Genomic DNA, 18,471 nt, shown 5'->3' with positions numbered 1-18,471 from the left:
GGTTTTCCTCAAGATTTCAAGCACCTGAGATGAAAGGAAAACCCTGAAATTAAGGTGGAAAATGCTGAAATTAAAGCAGAAAATGTTGGAGCACAACAGTAGTCAACATTTGAATGTTTTTAAAAAAAGCAACCTTTTAGACACACATCCTTCATCAGAAAGTATGTAATACAGCTGTTATTTCTTACACCTGAGGCTGACTTCCCATTGTCTACACATCCAGTCTGGGATGGGGAAGAGGAGACGACCTGATTGCAAATGTCACTTAAAATTATGATGTGTGTCCAAAGAATGAGAGTTTGTGCCGAGATTAAATGTACCAGTTTGGGACTACTGAGAGACGTTCATGCATTATTTAATCGTGCAGCTGAAATCTGTGTAAAATTACACCAGGATTATTACTTATGTATGTTTGCATAACACTAAATTCTGATGTTACGAGTGGGAAATGTTTTGGTTATCTTTTGGGTTTTTTCCCCCCTTTGAAGTTTCATGTAGACCAGAGATAGACAGGAAATCTGCTTCAAGACAGACCTCTGCTCTTTCTGCTGTTGGCTGCCAGATATGTGAAAGCAGCCTTGGGTTGACCAATCTCCTTTGCTTGGTATTTTCCGAAGTATTGTAATTGGGATCTCGCATGTGTTACATGAGCCTGAGCTCTAAAATGCTACATCACAGCTATTGTGGCAAACATTAAAAATTGAAGATCTTTTAACATAGTTTTCTCTTCCAGGAGCACCAAACAGCAACAGCAGAAACACAGAAGTGCAAGCAAACAGACTGTGTCTGTGTCACATACTCCGAGGAAAGTCATGGTTGACTCATCAGTTTCCAGTCAGAGTAGTATCCTCAGCTATGGGACAGATACATCAATGATGTCCACAGTACTGGATGAGTCTTCAATTCAAGAAAAAACAGAATTAGGTCATTTCTGGGGTGAGCAAGATAAAATGCAAGCTTTCAAATGAATTGTAAATTTTGGCTTATGATTATTACTTCAAACTTTTTCCAGTTTAGAAGTTTAAAGAACTGAATAACATCTGTTTAACTTGGACAGTTTTTTTTCCCCTGGTGATTATCGAAGGTTGAGTTAGAGATTAAGAATGTTTGGAAACTAATCTGATTCACTTGTGGTGCTTAATATTTCGACATTTATCTAACTTCATTTGAATTTTTCTGTCTCCGTATCCTAGGTATCCACAAATAGGGCATACTGGTTTATTTTTGTTTGGAAATCCTTTCATCTAAAGAACATTTTGAGATGGCTCTCAAATTTTTCTTGAGCCTTACTGTGGTGAATCCTGTGCTTTCAGCCAGCAGCTGTTTTTCATGTTTTGGAAGCTACCCCTTCATTACAATCACAACTGCTGTTAGCTTCTACCTGCACTTGTGGTTTTGCAGCATTGTGGTCCTCTTTATAAAAAAAAAAAATGATGTTTAACACAAAGTCCAACACTTCACATGCTTCATTACTGATTTGAAATAGAATTCCATGATATTGATGCACTGTGATTTCCCCTTTGCCTCCTTGTGGGCAATGCTTTTATACTTCATAGTGCATAATTGCTGCATCAGCGCTTCTGCAACATTTTTCAGCACTGTAGCACTCCAGTAGTGGACTTGAAAATTGTCTAATAGTTGTAATATGGATGCATCAGATGGCTGGCTGATTTCTTCTGAGCCTTGCTGGAATATTTTGATTTCTTTTTTAATTGGACTTGGTGTGTTTAAAATCCAATTTAGAACTGTGAAGTCTACTTTTGGCTTTATTGGCAGGAACTGATCAACTGACTTAGCAGATAGAATTTAAACTAATTTTTTCTCTAGATGCATTTAATCATTTTTACATTTGACGTGAGCAAATCCTTTTTTGAATCTGGGGAAAATATTCCCTTACGCTTCATTTCAAGTATAAATTTGGTGTTTACCAGACTTGGGATTAGTTGAGATATGAGTCCAGTTGCCTCAGATTAATTAATGCTTGCGTAAAACAATGGAAATTTGTGAATGTTAACTGAAACACACACACACATTTAATTGGTTCTGGTGTCCAAAAGGCTCAACGTTAGATCCAATGTAAAGAAAAGGCTGACTCACTTGTTTATTACAGACATCGACAGCAAACGAAAAACATGATGCTTGGAGATATTATCTTAAAACCACCAGCAGGTTTTTATAAGGAAACCACTTCAACCGCAGAAAGGAAGCAAGGGCAAAAGAATACAGCCTGAACACTGTTCAATATTACTTGTGTGTTATTCAAACAAATCCATGCTTAAGGAGCAAATTTCAAATTGATTTCAGCAGACCTGTCTTTCTACCACCAGTACATTTAAGTCTGCACAGAGACCTGCATTTAAATCCATTACAACAAATACTGTCATATTGAGGTCCAGGAACTGTATAGGTGGCCACAGTGCTGTCTTTCAGAAGAGGGATATTGTTTATTTTTGAAGGGAGAGGAAGTAATTTGAAACACACCTCTGTTCCATAGTGAGAATCCTGAAAGCTGTCTCAGCATTGCTTTGGTACTTTGCGTCCTATGTCTTTGTTTCTTTGAGTAATACTTATCTTTTGAAACTGATTATGAAAGGTAGTCCAACCTTGAGGCTGTATTGAACCCCATATTATTTGTTTTATTGTCTTTTCCAAATGTGAAGTCAGTGTACTTAGTGTAAATCTGAAAATCTTAAAATGCCTTTTTAAATCATTTGAGTAGGTAAATGTACTCTCCAGTGTAGAATTGTTATGCAGACTAAGTCCCATGCTGGATCTTTCTCTCTTATTTCAACACATTTTGGTTGAAGGGTGAAAAATTAGCCATCGTCTTGAATGCTGATAGCTATTCAAGGACCTCTGCTGGGAGCTGGATATATATGGATGGTGGCTGAGAACTAGTTAGGACTCAGCTATGATGCCTTATGGGTGAATAGCTGGCACTTGCTGTCTAAACTCATGTAAAAGACCACTTGGGAAGAGGTACTAAATGGTTGATGCTCCCTGTGAAATTGTGCCCAGCATAAGCTCAGAAAATGGTTGTTAGAATTTGTCAATGATGCAATATCCACGAAATAACAGCTAGCTGCCCAATTTCCAATTTTAATATGTTAATTGCAGCAGGAATGTTTTCAGTGATTTATTTGCTTCATGATGTAATGGAATAGAATAAGTTGCAGTAAAATGAAGAATATACGTTTATGTAGCGCCTTTCATGACCTCAGGACATACCATAGCCATTTATAGCCGTTGAAGTACTTTTTGAAGTGACATCACTGCTGTAAAGTAGTTTGTTGCTTTTTAGTCTTGATGGGTTTTTTTTTAATAGCTATTTGAATTAAATGTTTCGTTAAGCTGCATAAACCAACACTAAAAGTTCCAAGTGTTGCTGCTGGTACTGGAGTGAAACCTCCTTTCATTCGAGAATTTGACTTGAAGTATCTGTGCTGAGAGGCATTTGGTTTGCTCCAGTCCTCTAACACTCTGAAGTTGCTCGAGATAAATTAGCTAATTGCTGTGAAATTGAGCGATATTAAAAAAAAAAAATTGTTTTGCTTGTTTTGACAGGGCTAGATGACGAGGATGGCGATAGCAAAGGTAAAGAAATATTCAGCTGTTCGACTCATTTGACGCATGAAAGTACTGCACCTAATTTGTTCGGATAGCGCTGGTGTCAAAAATCTAGTTTCCTTTATTTTTTGTTTAGGAGGAAATGCAACTTTGATGCAAGCAAATGGGGACATAGTAACAGGAGGAATGCAGAAAGCCATGTTCAATGGTTACACCTGTACTGACTGCAGTATACTTTCTGAACGAAAAGATATCCTGACTGCATATTGTGCCTCCCATGCACCCTCTTCCACAGTGTACTCCAGGAGCAGAAACAAAAAAGATAAGTCAAGTAAGTGACTGGCATATAGAAGATGTCCTTTGGTAGCATAGCCAGGTAAATGCACTGCCTGGGTGAAACTAAAACAAGAACCAGTGGTTGCAGGACCTTGAGGCTATTGAGGTAACAATCCAATTGGGGATCTCACTTCTGCTTGCTATCCAGAGACTACTGCTGTACTTAAGGATATCATATGAGAATAAGGTTGGCTTGCTTGTGATTATCACTACCCTGTCCACGATAAAATAAACTGTTGTCATTAGTCAAGACTAGGCCCCAGCTGGAGGATTGTGCCCAATTCTGGGCATTACATTTTAGGTAGCATGTGATGGCTTTGGAGAGGGTACAGAAGAGATTTGCTACCTTGGTTCCAGGGATAAGGGAGTATAGTTATATAGAGAGCTGGAGAAACTGGGGTTCTCCTTGTAGCAGAGAAGGCTGAGAGGAGATTTGATGGCCTTGTTAAAAATCATGAAGGGTTTCGATAGGCGAAACTGGATAACAAGCGGTCACAAATTTATGATTAGCAAAAGATCCAGGGGCAACGTCAGGAATAAATTTTTGTGCACCGAGTGGTTAGGATTTGGAATGCACTGCCTGATCGGGTGGTGAATACAGATTCAATAGTAGCCTTCAAAAGGGAATTGGAATTGCAGGGTTTGGGGAAAGAGTGGGGGAGTGGGACTAACTGGATTGCTCTTTGAAGGAGCTGGTGCAGACTTGGTGGACTGAATGGCCTCCTGTGCTATACTTACTAGTCTATAATTCTGTTCCATGATTTTATGCAAAATGCTTACTTCAGTGAAGTAGTAAACAACCACAGACTCCGTGGTCATTCTTAATCTGTGACATAAGCATGAGTTGGTGTTTTCACTGGCAATGGAGAGAAAAGGGGACAGTATGCATAAGAGAAATGTCTGATGCAGGGGAAATTAATTTTAGCATGAGGTGAATTCTTGATTTTTATGGATGTGACATCCAGGGACATGGCAACCTGAGATGTGTGCGCACACGTTCACCAGACTGATCCCTGGGATGGCGGGATTGTCCTATGAGGAGAGATTGAGATGCCTGGGCTTGTATTCTATACAGTTTAGAAGAAAGAAATGATCTCATTGAGGCATACAAAATTCTTATAGGGCTTGACAGTATAGATGCAGGGCAGATGTTTCCCCTGGCTGGTGGGGGGTGGGTTTGGAACAAGGGGACGCAGTCTGAGAATAAGAGGTAGGCCATTTAGGACTGAGATGAGGAGGAATTTCTTCACTCAGAGGGTGATGAATCTTTGGAATTCTTTCCCCCAAAGGGCTGTGGGGGCTCAGTCATTGAGGATGTTCACGACGGAGATCGATAGATTTCTAGATATTAAAGATATCAAGGGATATGGGGATAGTGTAGGAAAATGATGTTGAGTCAGAAGATCAGCCATCATCTAGATCAATGGTGGAGCAGGTTCGAGGGGCTGAAGAGCCTACTCCTGCTGCTATGTACTTAGAGGGAGGGAAAATTGGAAGATTCGTTCCCCTGAGCTGTGCATACTTGTCCCTTGGGCACATGGCATTGTCAAAGGCTGAGGAGCAAACTTCCTTGGTCAAAGAACTGCGTGTTGCATGTAAAAGGGAGCGTGAAATTGAAGAACAAACTAATTCCTGGCTTTAATAAAAGCAAAATACTGCAGATGCTGGAAATCTGAAATAAAAACAAGCAATGCTGGAAATACTCAGCAGGTCTGGCAGCATTTATGAAGAGAAAAGCAGAGTTAACGTTTCAGGTCAGTGACCTTTCATCAGAACTGTTCTGATGAAGGGTCACTGACCTGAAACGTTAACTCTGCTTCTCTCTCCACAAATGCTGCCAGACCTGCTGAGTATTTCCAGCATTTCTTGATATTAATTCCAGGCTTTATTAGGGTTTGGCAATAAACGCACAATTTGTTTACTCCTGAATCTAGTGAGTCTGACTCATTGGCATATGCGAAGTCTATATGGTGCATCTCATCACTTACATTGGTTCATTGCTTTGAAAATATGTTATAACCTAAAATACCTGAATCATCTTATGTTCAGAATCCTGGACTTGTGCTGAATAATTTAATTTAATAAGTTTGCTGGCTGTTCTTGTAAGTGCAGGAGGCATCCTTCTTATTTTCTTACTCAGTAATGCAATCTGCAGTTCAATAAAAATCAGTGTGTAATTTGATAAAGCATTGATTTATAGACAGGATAGTAGATATGAGGGTCTATAACTGGACATAGTACCATGCAATTTTGTGAAATTAAAATTGTTACTGAAATAATTGGATTTACTTGTTTAATTCCAATAAGTGTTCTAATGGCTTAAATTCATTTTTACTGTAATTTAATTTTCATGGATTTATTCAGCAAAATCTAATCCCTCAAACACCTGATTTTTACTGTTGGATCTGTTCTAGGGTGTAATGTACCAACAGCCCTGTATAAGTGTCATGAATGTTGGTCTGTCTTGGAATTTTAAAAAATTGGTTGCATTTGCTTATTTTTTTTTGTAGGATTGCAGTTATTCATGAGTCACACACTCCAGTTGGCAAAGTATACTGTATCAACTGCAGCCGCGTGGTTTTTGCAACTTTATCAAACAATTTTGTTGAAGACTGGTTTTTACTCCAAAGGTACCCAATTCTGTGGGGTGAAACATATGCTTGCATGTTCTTAAATCTGTTGCTACCTTGTTGAACCCATGACTTTTCATTGTATTCCCTGTTGTAGAAAGTTCTGGCACTTTATTCTTAACTCTTATGTGAGTACTGGCTGTGGTCTCTTCAGGTGCTTCTTCTAAAATGCATATACTTGAAATATTTAGAATTATTCAAATCATTGTGTTGAAATGTGAACGGCATGGAATTTCCTTTTTTTAAACACCATGTGATGTTGCCTGTAGATCACTTTATCTTGTTTAAATTTAAGCAGAATGTCACTATTTACACTTTTTGTTTTGGTGGGCTGACCAAGACCAGCTTGTAGTTGAGCTGCAAATGGACATCTAAAATTTAAATAACTTTGTGCTCGTTTATTTAGGTAAACTCTTAATAGCTAGTTCATTTGCATGCATGAGCAGCATAATCCTGGCTACATGCAAATGCAGTAACTTCACTACTCATTGGTTTGACAGTCAAGATTTTTCTCTACAGAATATTTTTCCCATCTGAGAAAGACAGCTAAGGATCAGTTTCTGTGTTGCAGCCCATTCAAGTTACTGTGGAAGAATGAATGTTAAAGAGTTGATTACTGGGGATGGACACCTGCATATAAATGGGGAATCTTTGTGTAAGTATTTTAGTTTGATACCTGCTGTTGCCACTTCATTCCACAGTTGCTTATGGGGCAAAATGCAGTTCAACACAAATTGGGTTTACTTTGTTCACTAACTTATTGTACTGGCATAACCAACAGGTGATGACTGTAAGGGGATGAAACACGATACATATACATCCACTGAGGTGGGGTCCACAAAGTACATGAAGTTTACACAAGTCACACGGACTGTCTGGCTGTTCTTTGCTTATGCAGGTTGATTTTTAGACTTCTATTTTGTCCTCGTGCTTTGTCGATGTAACTTTTTGAAAAATGGTGATATTTGGTGCTGTTGCTACACATTTGGGATATTTGGTTCATTAGCTTTTGTGCCGTATATTGAGTAAGATAAAATTTGCACCAAAAAAGATTGCCTGAACATGCAAAGTTGATGCATTGCAGATCGTTCTGTTTTGTATTTGTAGGCTCTTTGTTGCTGAGAGTGATGCAGGCTGCTGGTGCTGCTTCCTGGTTTGTATCCAGGAAGGTCTTGTCTATTCTGTGGTTGGCCATTGTATCTCCAGGTTATTTAATTTTTACTTTTCATTTTTTTCTGCATCTGTTCCACCTATTCACTTTTGCACGCTTGGTCCTCCCAGAGCTGGCGTTTATTGTGCATGTATATTATGTGGTAGAGTATTGCAAGCTTTGATTTCACCCCAAGTCTTGTGTGTATAGTGATGGCTTCCGTAGTGCTACACCTGGCTTAATTTTCTTCAATGTAGTGTACTTGCACTCAGAAAATTGGAACAAATGCATGAATCCAGATTTATAGTTGGGCTAGTTCACACAGCATGTTTGTTCCAGGATTTCCACCTACGTAAACTGCTTACCTGGGTGAGCATCTGAATACTTAATCGTATATCATTCTTTTTCTCCCCCCTCCCCCAAGGAAAAGCTGCTTCTGGAGCTTTCTGGTGGCTTGGGACTGGATGGTACCAGCTGATCACTTTAATGTCCCTTCTTGATGTATTTTTACTTACCAGGTATGTTGAGCTAATGTGCATTAGCACATGATTTCAGTTTGTTTAGCAATGCAAGTATGGTAATGCTTGTAATTTGAGGGGTTTTAGAATTCACTGGATGCATTATTGTTTGTCTTTACATGTAGGTGTCTGCCCAGGTTGCTCAGATGGCTGTTCCTGTTAATCCCATTTCTTCTTTTATTTGGTAAGTGAACACCTGCAAGTTTGATAGAGCTGTAGTCCTGAAAGTAAGTGTAACATATAGCATGGTGAAGAAACCTGTTGGCTCGATTAACAAACTGCCAAAGCAATATTGTACATGAAAGCTGGTTTGTGATTTGTAGAGGCTTGAAAGCATACCTGTCGTGTGTAATATTTTAGGATGACTTGGGTATTGAGACAAACTACTGATACTGAAGTGCGACATCTACATTCCCAACCCAGCATAACGTGGCCATGCCTCCCGTCCAAGATAAAGTATAGACCAACCTTGATGGCACTCATTGCTGTTTCTGTGACTCTGGCAATCATTCACATCAATAAATATGCTCACCCATCTCTCTTCCATAGGCAATCTGTGGGTCAGTGTGGAGTGGTTTGGATCCCTGAAGATCCCACTAAATCATTATTTTGTCCTCCCAATGGAGGTCCCAGAAATGCTTGCTGTAAGCAGACTTAGAATGTGGCACAAGAAAGGCATAGCCAGGTTTGCAAGAGGGAGAGATCTTGACCTATTGTTTAGAGAAATTTCATTTTGCGGGCTTGGACCTCTCCTGTTAGTTTCAAATTAAGTTAGAGAGTGAGCCAACACCAGAAGTGGAACACTACCTCTTCCATCCCAAAGTGACCCATAAGTAGACGGATGCCATGTATACCACTCGTGTTCAACTTGACAGAGTCCACAGAAGGAGTAAAAGAGGGCACAAGGCAAAACAGGAGTATGTTGTTCATCTACCACAGGAACAGCATTCCTTGACTCAGTAGAAGCTGTCTGAAATGTCCCTGCCCAGTTAACCCCTTCACTTTTCCACTGTTGGCAAAATTTCTTGATCATGAAATGCACAACACTACCAGCATATGCTGCTATACCAGCAGACTCTCAATGTTTTTTCATGAAAGAAAATTAACTTCATTAAGTATTTAGTGTAAAATTTTTAATTTTTGTTTGAAAAAGATGCAAATTAAATACCTAATAATGGATAAAGGCACAAGATTCAAACCAAAACAGAATTGAGAACATGTCGTGGTAGGGTATATAATGTGGTCTGAGAGAGTCAACTATGTCAGAACTGAAGTCTGCTTACAGGTTTAAAAAAAGTTTAATCTTCACATATTAGGTAGTAACCACTAACCCTACACGTGCATTCCTTTCCATAACCGTTATTGAATGCAAGTTTAAATGGCAATGTTTAAATGTATTGAATTATAATTGGTACCCAAATGGTTCATTTGTCAATGTCCTGACAGAAATTACATGCTTTTTGTTATGGCGTTTGTTAGCCAGGCTCCCATATGGTGTTTTGTCCTTGGTTCGCTTGTCCTCCCACACACGACAGCAACTTGCATTTATATAGCTCATTTAGCATAAGATGAGCATCCCACTCCTTTTTACACGTGTGCAGAAAGATATAACTCCATATATCCCTTTAAGTATATGACAGTTGATATGTGACGGGCTCCTTTTGTTGGTAGAACAGTGTCATCTAGTGGGTTGTATAAAAATGTGTTCTGTGGATAACCTGGGGTAAATCACTTGGAAAAAGGTAGGAAAACTATTTTAATTAAATTCCTGTTAAATACTTAATAGCTAAACTGTTAGTTTTTATGTAGCTAGTCAAAGTATAAGCTTTAAAATAAGCAGTCTGAATTTACCCTGATTTGTTGCAGGGTGTTTGCAAAAAAAAAAAGTGGTTATTAAACGGGTTAGGAGCACACATGAAACAGAAAATGAAAGCAGAAAAACGTATGATAATGCATGTAATAGTGCTAAAGATCTGGATAGAAACTACAGCTCTTCATTTTCTATCTGAAGCAAATCTTTGCTTATTAAATTTATTGCAAACAAACTGATAGTATTAAATATTGTGTTTTTTTTCCCCATAAAAGTAACCTCCCTCTCCTTTCTTCAGTTGGTCTCTGGTACTTGGGTCTGGCAGGCCTGTGGTCATTGTTGCCAGTCTTTAATGCGACAGCAGTACAGACTGCCCAGGGCTCAAAAGAAACTCTACCAACTATCCAGACAAATGGGGAGATTCCTGGTCCACTGCTGCTTCCACGGGTAATGCGTCCAGCATAAATATCTTTGGACAACATGGTCTGAGGCCTAAAGTGCGGCTTTGTCATTGTACAACTATTTGTTTCAGAGTTCTGGACACCCATTTGATTGGAGTCGTGTGACGGAGTTGGAAAAGCAGATTGCCCTACTAAGTGACCAATGTTCTCGAAGCTCTCACGCTTCAGATGATCGTTACATTCAACTTGCCAGTTTGTTACAGAAGCTACAGGAACAAGTCGGGGAGATGAGCGATAAAGAAGGAATCATGGTCTTCATCAGAAACTCAATCAGACAGCACTCAAACGTGCTGCGGGAAGAAATGAAGCAGGAAGGAACTGATCTTTTCCAGGTAAGCTGCTGGAGTCAAAAACCTCTGAGAAAGCAGCAGCTGAAGTGACCAAATACATTTTCAGCTGGGCAGATGTTGGGCACATCAATGTTGCAGCAGCTTTGGAAGACTGGTTTTTACATTTAAGTTTAATGTGCTTAACATTTCTTAATTGTGTATGTTGTCCACATGCTTGCAACCAGTTTCAGCAGCTGTATTTTTTAATTGTAACCTTTGCTACATAGGTAGTTTAATGATCTCATCTGTGGATTTAAAGGCTTGTCTCCGGTAGCAGTTTTCTGCTGCTGCCAGGTTGCAAAATTCAAAACTTGAATTAAATCAATTACCGCATGGGTTATTTTTAGCTATGGTTTTGATTTTGACCTGCTTTACATATTTCAGTATGCACCTGGACTTGACCAGTGATTGAGCTTGTTTGCTATGTTACTGGGCTGTTACTTTTTTGCATTGTTGAATAGCTATATATGTCAGAATTGACGCTTTTACAAGGTGACACTAAATGCAGCTAACTCGCACTTTTATCACTCTTGAGGGCAGCTCCACAGTTAAGGTGTTGAAGTGCACGAGCATGTTTTGAATCCTTTAAAACTTTTCAGTTGTGGTGAAAACATTAACAGGTGAAAGTCCAGTGATTTTTATAATTGATGTCAAGTTTTCCTGGATTGAAGCTGGGACTATATGTAACTTGAGTTTATAATGGGAATTGATGACATTTCAGATATTACGTCACATTTGCTGGTGTCGCTGAGATCTTGATCTCTTTTGAAATCATCTTTAGGTGATCTTTGGTGTTCTTGCTCTATTCAGCAAACACTATGCTTCTTAAAAAAACAAACTGTAAAAAAAAAAGTGACTCCAGGTACCTGGGCATTTTAGGATTTCTAGCTTGAAGAAAGTTGCTATTTTGTTAATAACTGAGCAGCTCTTGGTACATCCTTTTTGGTCATAGGTTCCATATTTTTTCAGGCAAATGTGACACTGGAGCCGACCCTGCTAAATAACAGAAAATTTTGGAAATATGCTTGATTATTTGCCACAACTATGAGCAGAGTCAACATGGGAATCCTTCAGTTAGCAACAGTGGAGGTACATTAAAAGCAACTAATTCTGACATTGAAGTGCGGACAGCCTTGAAAATGTGCAAACTGATTCCATAAATGTCACTGCTACAGACAGGGTCAGTACCAAAGCTTAGGCATATCAAAATTTTCAAAACTTTGAAGTCAGAGACGAAACACAATGTTATCTCTGATTTGCTGCCAAAGCATCAAAGGCTTCAAAAGTTGCATTTATCATGGTAGTGTTTAATGAAGGTCACGCAACATGATCACAATGCAAATGGACTCTGTGGCAGTTGTTTTTGGCATTTGGCCATGATGTGACTATAGCCCAACCAGAATTGCCTTTTACTATCTGCCAACGTATCTGCTTGTACAAAAGCTGAAGTGCATTCAATAATCCAACGTAGGCTACTTAAATATTTGCACCAAATGAAACACAGCCACCTAGGTTAATGCAAATATTAAATTCAAATGATGCATGCAAGTGCAATGATGCTTGAACAGTGATGGAAGATCTCTGATCGCAAGGAATATGTTGCTGGGGGATGAAAAGGTGCCTACCTCTTGAATGTTTCTCTGACCATTTTCTCCCCGCCCCACAAATAAAACTATTTGCTTGCAATGTACACGTAAACAAATCAAGCTTGGCCAACTGGTAACTTGCCTAAGTTCAGCAACAGAAAAATATAACTTTTTCTGTTCTGGTTCATTTCTGATTCATAAGTCCTACCCAAATATCTTGATCAGTATGTATGTTGACCATTTTTCAAACAGGTATGTTATTGATCACAGGATTGGCTTGAGTGAAGAGCCACTGGACCTGCTTGAAATCTTTTCTCCAACCATAACATCTTTCTTCTACAGCTGTGCGATAACTGTGTATTGTTTGCATTTATAGCTGAGCAATTAATAGTTGAGCTTTTTCTCTGAGAACTTCTGGAAAAGATACCTTCATTAAAATCATTTGTTTTTACAGTGTATGATGCCAGTTCCTTATGTAGCCTTGCCTTCCAGAGAGACAGTGAAAAGTTTTGGAATTACTACGTTTTTACGTAAAGTGCAGCTGACATATAACTACTTTTCAGTAGACAAATTTGGAAATTTTTCTTTTCCCCTCTAGGATCAGTTTATGGCTCTACATCACAAACATGAGCTACGCATCGCTGAGCTGGAGTTTCTGCTTCAGAGTTTGTCTAACAGATCAGAGGTACCTTTTAACATTGTAGTTATGCACCTGCTGGTTTAATACTAAATGCACTGACAATTGTAGAATCTTTGATTACTTACTATTGGAAGGCCTGTAGTAGGTGGTGGTGGTGCATAGAATTATTAGAATTTTGTGAAAATGCTGATTTATAACACAAGCTGATATTCCTGTGTCTGAGCTAGTCAGAAAAAAACTGGAAATATGTGGCTCGATAAAGAAATCTTAAGTTTAAAATATTACTAAACAATTTAAGCTTCACTGTTGTGGTTCATTGTCATTTAAGCCTTTCAGTGCTCTGCAATGCAGTGCAGCTTCTGCAAAATAGTTTTCGCAAAGCGATATGCCAGTATCATGAACTTCGCTCATTTTGCGCTCCCTTGCTAGCTGAGTGGGGAAGTACACATCTATTCCATGTTCTAGCCCAAGCAGGTAATGTGTTCAATCCAGAGTTTGCGCTAATTGTCAGTTCAAGAATGACGGTACGGATATAAGGATTAGCCGTGGTGTCATTGGGCTGGGTAGTGTAGAAATTTGCTAGAGTTCCCTGTTTGATGACTGGAGCTGCCTGTAGGTATCTGCTCAAAACTGGGTCAGGCTTGGCTCTGATACATCTATGGTTAAATCGTTAGCAAGTACAGACTATTGAGGCTTATGTACAAATGACCACTTGGGCAAGGCACGCTTGGCATGGAGCATTGCTGCAGCAAGAGTCAACTGTCCTGAGAAGTGGATCAAAATTGGAGCAATCTCTTTCTTGGGACTAGTATCAATCTGATTTTATGTGGTTATTCTTGCAATTAGTTGCAATTAATTGCTTTCATTGATCTCACCAAAGCCTTTGACCTCGTCAGCAGACGTGGTCTCTTCAGACTACTAGAAAAGATCGGATGTCCACCAAAGCTACTAAGTATCATCACCTCATTCCATGACAATATGAAAGGCACAATTCAACATGGTGGCTCCTCATCAGAGCCCTTTCCTATCCTGAGTGGTGTGAAACAGGGCTGTGTTCTCGCACCCACACTTTTTGGGATTTTCTTCTCCCTGCTGCTTTCACATGCGTTCAAATCCTCTGAAGAAGGAATTTTCCTCCACACAAGATCAGGGGGCAGGTTGTTCAACCTTGCCCGTCTAAGAGCGAAGTCCAAAGTACGGAAAGTCCTCATCAGAGAACTCCTCTTTGCTGACGATGCTGCTTTAACATCTCACACTGAAGAATGCCTGCAGAGTCTCATCGACAGGTTTGCGTCTGCCTGCAATGAATTTGGCCTAACCATCAGCCTCAAGAAAACGAACATCATGGGGCAGGATGTCAGAAATGCTCCATCCATCAATATTGGCGACCACGCTCTGGAAGTGGTTCAAGAGTTCACCTACCTAGGCTCAACTATCACCAGTAACCTGTCTCTAGATGCAGAAATCAACAAGCGCATGGGTAAGGCTTCCACTGCTATGTCCAGACTGGCCAAGAGAGTGTGGGAAAATGGCGCACTGACACGGAACACAAAAGTCCGAGTGTATCAGGCCTGTGTCCTCAGTACCTTGCTCTACGGCAGCGAGGCCTGGACAACGTATGCCAGCCAAGAGCGACGTCTCAATTCATTCCATCTTCGCTGCCTTCGGAGAATACTTGGCATCAGGTGGCAGGACTATATCTCCAACACAGAAGTCCTTGAAGCGGCCAACACCCCCAGCTTATACACACTACTGAGTCAGCGGCGCTTGAGATGGCTTGGCCATGTGAGCCGCATGGAAGATGGCAGGATCCCCAAAGACACATTGTACAGCGAGCTCGCCACTGGTATCAGACCCACCGGCCGTCCATGTCTCCGTTATAAAGACATCTGCAAACGCGACATGAAATCGTGTGACATTGATCACAAGTCGTGGGAGTCAGTTGCCAGCATTCGCCAGAGCTGGCGGGCAGCCATAAAGACAGGGCTAAATTGTGGCGAGTCGAAGAGACTTAGTAGTTGGCAGGAAAAAAGACAGAGGCGCAAGGGGAGAGCCAACTGTGCAACAGCCCCAACAAACAAATTTCTCTGCAGCACCTGTGGAAGAGCCTGTCACTCCAGAATTGGCCTTTATAGCCACTCCAGGCGCTGCTTCACAAACCACTGACCACCTCCAGGCGCGTATCCATTGTCTCTCGAGATAAGGAGGCCCAAAAGAAGTTGTAGTTTGGATACAATCATGAGTAATCCTTTAGTCATTTAGGTGAATAAAGTGAGTAGTTGAGTGAAAAATTAAGTTGATTGCAGTGAATGAAGTAGTGTGATGTGTAACCATTAGTTACTATTGGGATAGCAGGCCACAAATTTGCAGTAATCATGCATTCCCACAAGTGTTGGGAAAACTCATGCATTAGATACCCGTATCTGTTTTTAGTCACTGCTGAGAGGCCAGCACAGCAAACATGTAATAAAAGAAAGCTGTGAATGCTCTTTGCAGAGATTACTTGGTGCACAGCTTGTTATATACAGTGACGATTGTTATGTCATTAGTGGCTTATGACAGTTGTGAAGAGTCTGATTTGTTTAATTGTGCTGCAGCACTGAAGGAAGATTCTGGTTACGGCATGGTTTTCAAAAACAGTATTCATTGTGAGCAGCATGGGCGTGTTCTTTAAAACGGGAGGCTGGGCGTGTTCTATTAAATGCAGTTTCGAGAAAACTATTGTATACTTGTGTTACTGAGAGTCAGCTCAGTCTGGGCATCTTCAACCTGTCAAGATACTCTGGCCTGAGGTTTACATTTGGGGGGAGAAAGAGGCTCAAACAAATCCTCATTACTCAAATTATAACCAGAAATGGTGCACACTGCCAAGATCTTGGCTGAGCCTGTTCCTCGTAGAGAAGCTACAAATGTACAAGATTCGTATTAAAAGGCATGCTATTTGCCAAAAAACGTTGCTAACAGGTGTGAAAATTGTGGTTAACTATGCATTTGATTAATGCACTACACTAAAGCTGATTGAAATCACTGGTATTCTGTTACCAGTAACAAAGCCACATATAGGGTATAATTATCTGTATTATTTCCTGCAGTGTGATGCTTTAACTGAGCACAGACTTTTTAGCTTGCAAAATACACACCTGTCTGTTCACGTTCAATTTGAGCTACAGCTGTTAAATTGGTTTTTCTGTTCTGTTGTGGAAACATTTCATAAAATCAGCTAAAAGTGATTCTTTATGCAGAGATACCAATGCAGTTGTGAAAGTTTAACAAAGTTTTTAAACTTGTGAAGTTATCAAACCATCAAAAGAACGGCAAGTGCAGTTACATTGTGCATTAGTTTAGGTTTGTTTTTTCCCACGTATATGCAAGTTATCGCTGGAAATGTATTTTGCGTTTTAAAGGCATTTACTTCATTAAAAATAATTGTAAAAGTAGTAAAGTTGCATATTGAACACAATGCATAGTACTGTATAATCTTGGAAACTAACAACTGATTAATGGTACACTGCCATCACCATCCCTGGGTATGGCCTGTCCCACCGACAGGACAGACCCAGCAGAGGTGGCGGCATCGTGGTATACAGTCAAGAGGGAGTTGCCCTGGGAGTCCTCAACATCGATTCCCGACAGCATGAAGTCTCATGGCATCAGGTCAAACTTAGGCAAGGAAACCTCCTGCTGATTACCACCTACCGCTCCCCCTCAGCTGATGAGTCAGTACTCCTCCATGTTGAACAGCACTTGGAGGAAGCACAGAATGTACTCTGGGTGGGGGGCTTGAATGTCCTTCACCAAGAGTGGCTCGATAGCACCACTACTGACCGAGCTGGCCAAATCCGAAAGGACATAGCTGCTAGATTGGGTATGCGGCAGGTGGTAAGGGAACCAACAAGATGGAAAAACCTACTTGACCTTGTCCTCACCAATCTGCCTGCCTCAGATGCACCTGTCCATGACAGTATTGGTAAGAGTGACCACCGCACAGTCCTTGTGGAGACAAAGTCACGTCTTCACATTGAGGATACTATCCATGTGTGGCACTACCACCGTGCTAAATGGGAAAGATTTCAAACAGATCTAGCCATGCGAAACTGGGCATCCATGAGGCGCTGTGGGCTGTCAGCAACAGCAGCAGAATTGTACTCAACTATAATCTGTAACCTAATGACCCGCCATATCTCCCACTCTACCGTTACCTTCAAGCCGGGAAACCAACCCTGGTTCAATGAAGAGTACAGGAGGGCATGCCAGGAACAGCACCAGGCATACTTCAAAATGAGGTGTCAACCTGGTAACCCAAGACCACTTGTGTGCCAAACTGCATAAGCAGCATGGGATAGACAGAGCTAAGCAATCCCATAACCAACGGATCAGATCTAAGCTCTGCAGCCCTGCTACATCCAGTGAATGCTGGTGTACAATTGAACAACTAACTGGAGGAGGTGGCTCCACAAATATCCTTATCCTCAATGATGGGGGAGCCCTGTACATCAGTGCGAAAGATAAGGCAGAAGCATTTGCAACAATCTTCAGCCAGAAGTGCCGAGTTGATCTATCTCTGCCTCCTCCTGAAGTCCTCAGCATCACGCATGTCGGTCTTCAGCCAATTTGATTCACTCCGCGTGATATCAAATGACTGAAAGCACTGGATACTGCAAAGACTATGGTCCCTCACAACGTTCCGGCAATAGTACTGAAGACCTGTGCTCCAGAACTTGCTGCAGCCCTAGCCAAGCTGTTCCAGTACGGCGACAATACTGGCATCTACCCGGCAATGTGGAAAATTGCCCAGTTATGTCCTGTACACAAAAAAACAGGACAAGTCCAACGTGGCCAATTATCGCCCCATCAGTCTACACTCAATCATCAGTAAAGTGATGGAAGGTATCCTCGACAGCACTATCAAGCGGCACTTGCTTAGCAATAACCTGCTCAGTGATGCTCAGTTTGGGTTCCGCCAGGGCCACTCAGCTCCTGACCTCATTAAAGCCTTGGTTGAAACATGGATAAAAGAACTGAACTCGAGGTAGGTGAGAGTGACTGCCCTTGACATCAATGCAGCATTTGACCGAGTATGGCATCAAGGAGTCCTAGCAAAGCTGGAGTCAATGGGAATCAGGGAAAACTCTCCGCTGTTTAGAGTTGTACTTAGCGCAAAGGAAGATGGCTGTGGTTGTTGGAGGTCAATCATCTGAGCTCCAGGACATCACTGCAGGAGTTCCTCATGGTAGCCTCCTAGGTCCAACCATCTTCAGCTACTTCATCAAAGACCTTCCTACAGTCATACTATCAGAAGTGGGGATATTTGTTGTTTGTGCAATGTTCACCATTTGTAACTCCTCAGACACTGAAGCAGTCCATGTAAAAATGCAGCAAGACCTGGGCAATATCCAGGCTTGGGCTGATGTGTGGTGCGAATGTTACTTGCCACTTAAGTGCCA

At 40.8% G+C, this 18,471-nt stretch overlaps 1 protein-coding gene across 9 annotated transcripts in view; it reads left to right on the top strand.

Annotated features, from left to right (window-relative positions):
- Positions 1-18,471, top strand: part of LOC137383518 (SUN domain-containing protein 1-like) — a 91,878-nt gene that overhangs the window by 58,133 nt on the left and 15,274 nt on the right. For 5 of the 9 annotated variants that reach the window (XM_068056556.1, XM_068056553.1, XM_068056552.1 and 2 more), the window contains 12 exons: positions 734-936; positions 3,565-3,594; positions 3,704-3,898; positions 6,414-6,533; positions 7,105-7,188; positions 7,315-7,431; positions 7,641-7,739; positions 8,108-8,201; positions 8,327-8,385; positions 10,310-10,458; positions 10,544-10,804; positions 12,986-13,072. In XM_068056556.1, the coding sequence (XP_067912657.1) occupies positions 734-936; positions 3,565-3,594; positions 3,704-3,898; positions 6,414-6,533; positions 7,105-7,188; positions 7,315-7,431; positions 7,641-7,739; positions 8,108-8,201; positions 8,327-8,385; positions 10,310-10,458; positions 10,544-10,804; positions 12,986-13,072 (1,498 nt within the window). The remainder of the gene's footprint in view (positions 1-733; positions 937-3,564; positions 3,595-3,703; positions 3,899-6,413; positions 6,534-7,104; positions 7,189-7,314; positions 7,432-7,640; positions 7,740-8,107; positions 8,202-8,326; positions 8,386-10,309; positions 10,459-10,543; positions 10,805-12,985; positions 13,073-18,471) is intronic. The other 4 variants (XM_068056555.1, XM_068056554.1, XM_068056558.1 and 1 more) reach the window with 4 other exon arrangements.

The sequence above is a fragment of the Heterodontus francisci genome, chromosome 24 (genome assembly GCF_036365525.1).
Source record: "Heterodontus francisci isolate sHetFra1 chromosome 24, sHetFra1.hap1, whole genome shotgun sequence".
NCBI lineage: Eukaryota > Metazoa > Chordata > Chondrichthyes > Heterodontiformes > Heterodontidae > Heterodontus > Heterodontus francisci.
Note: the sequence above shows the minus strand (reverse complement) of the source record. Positions and strands in the feature narration are given on the sequence as shown.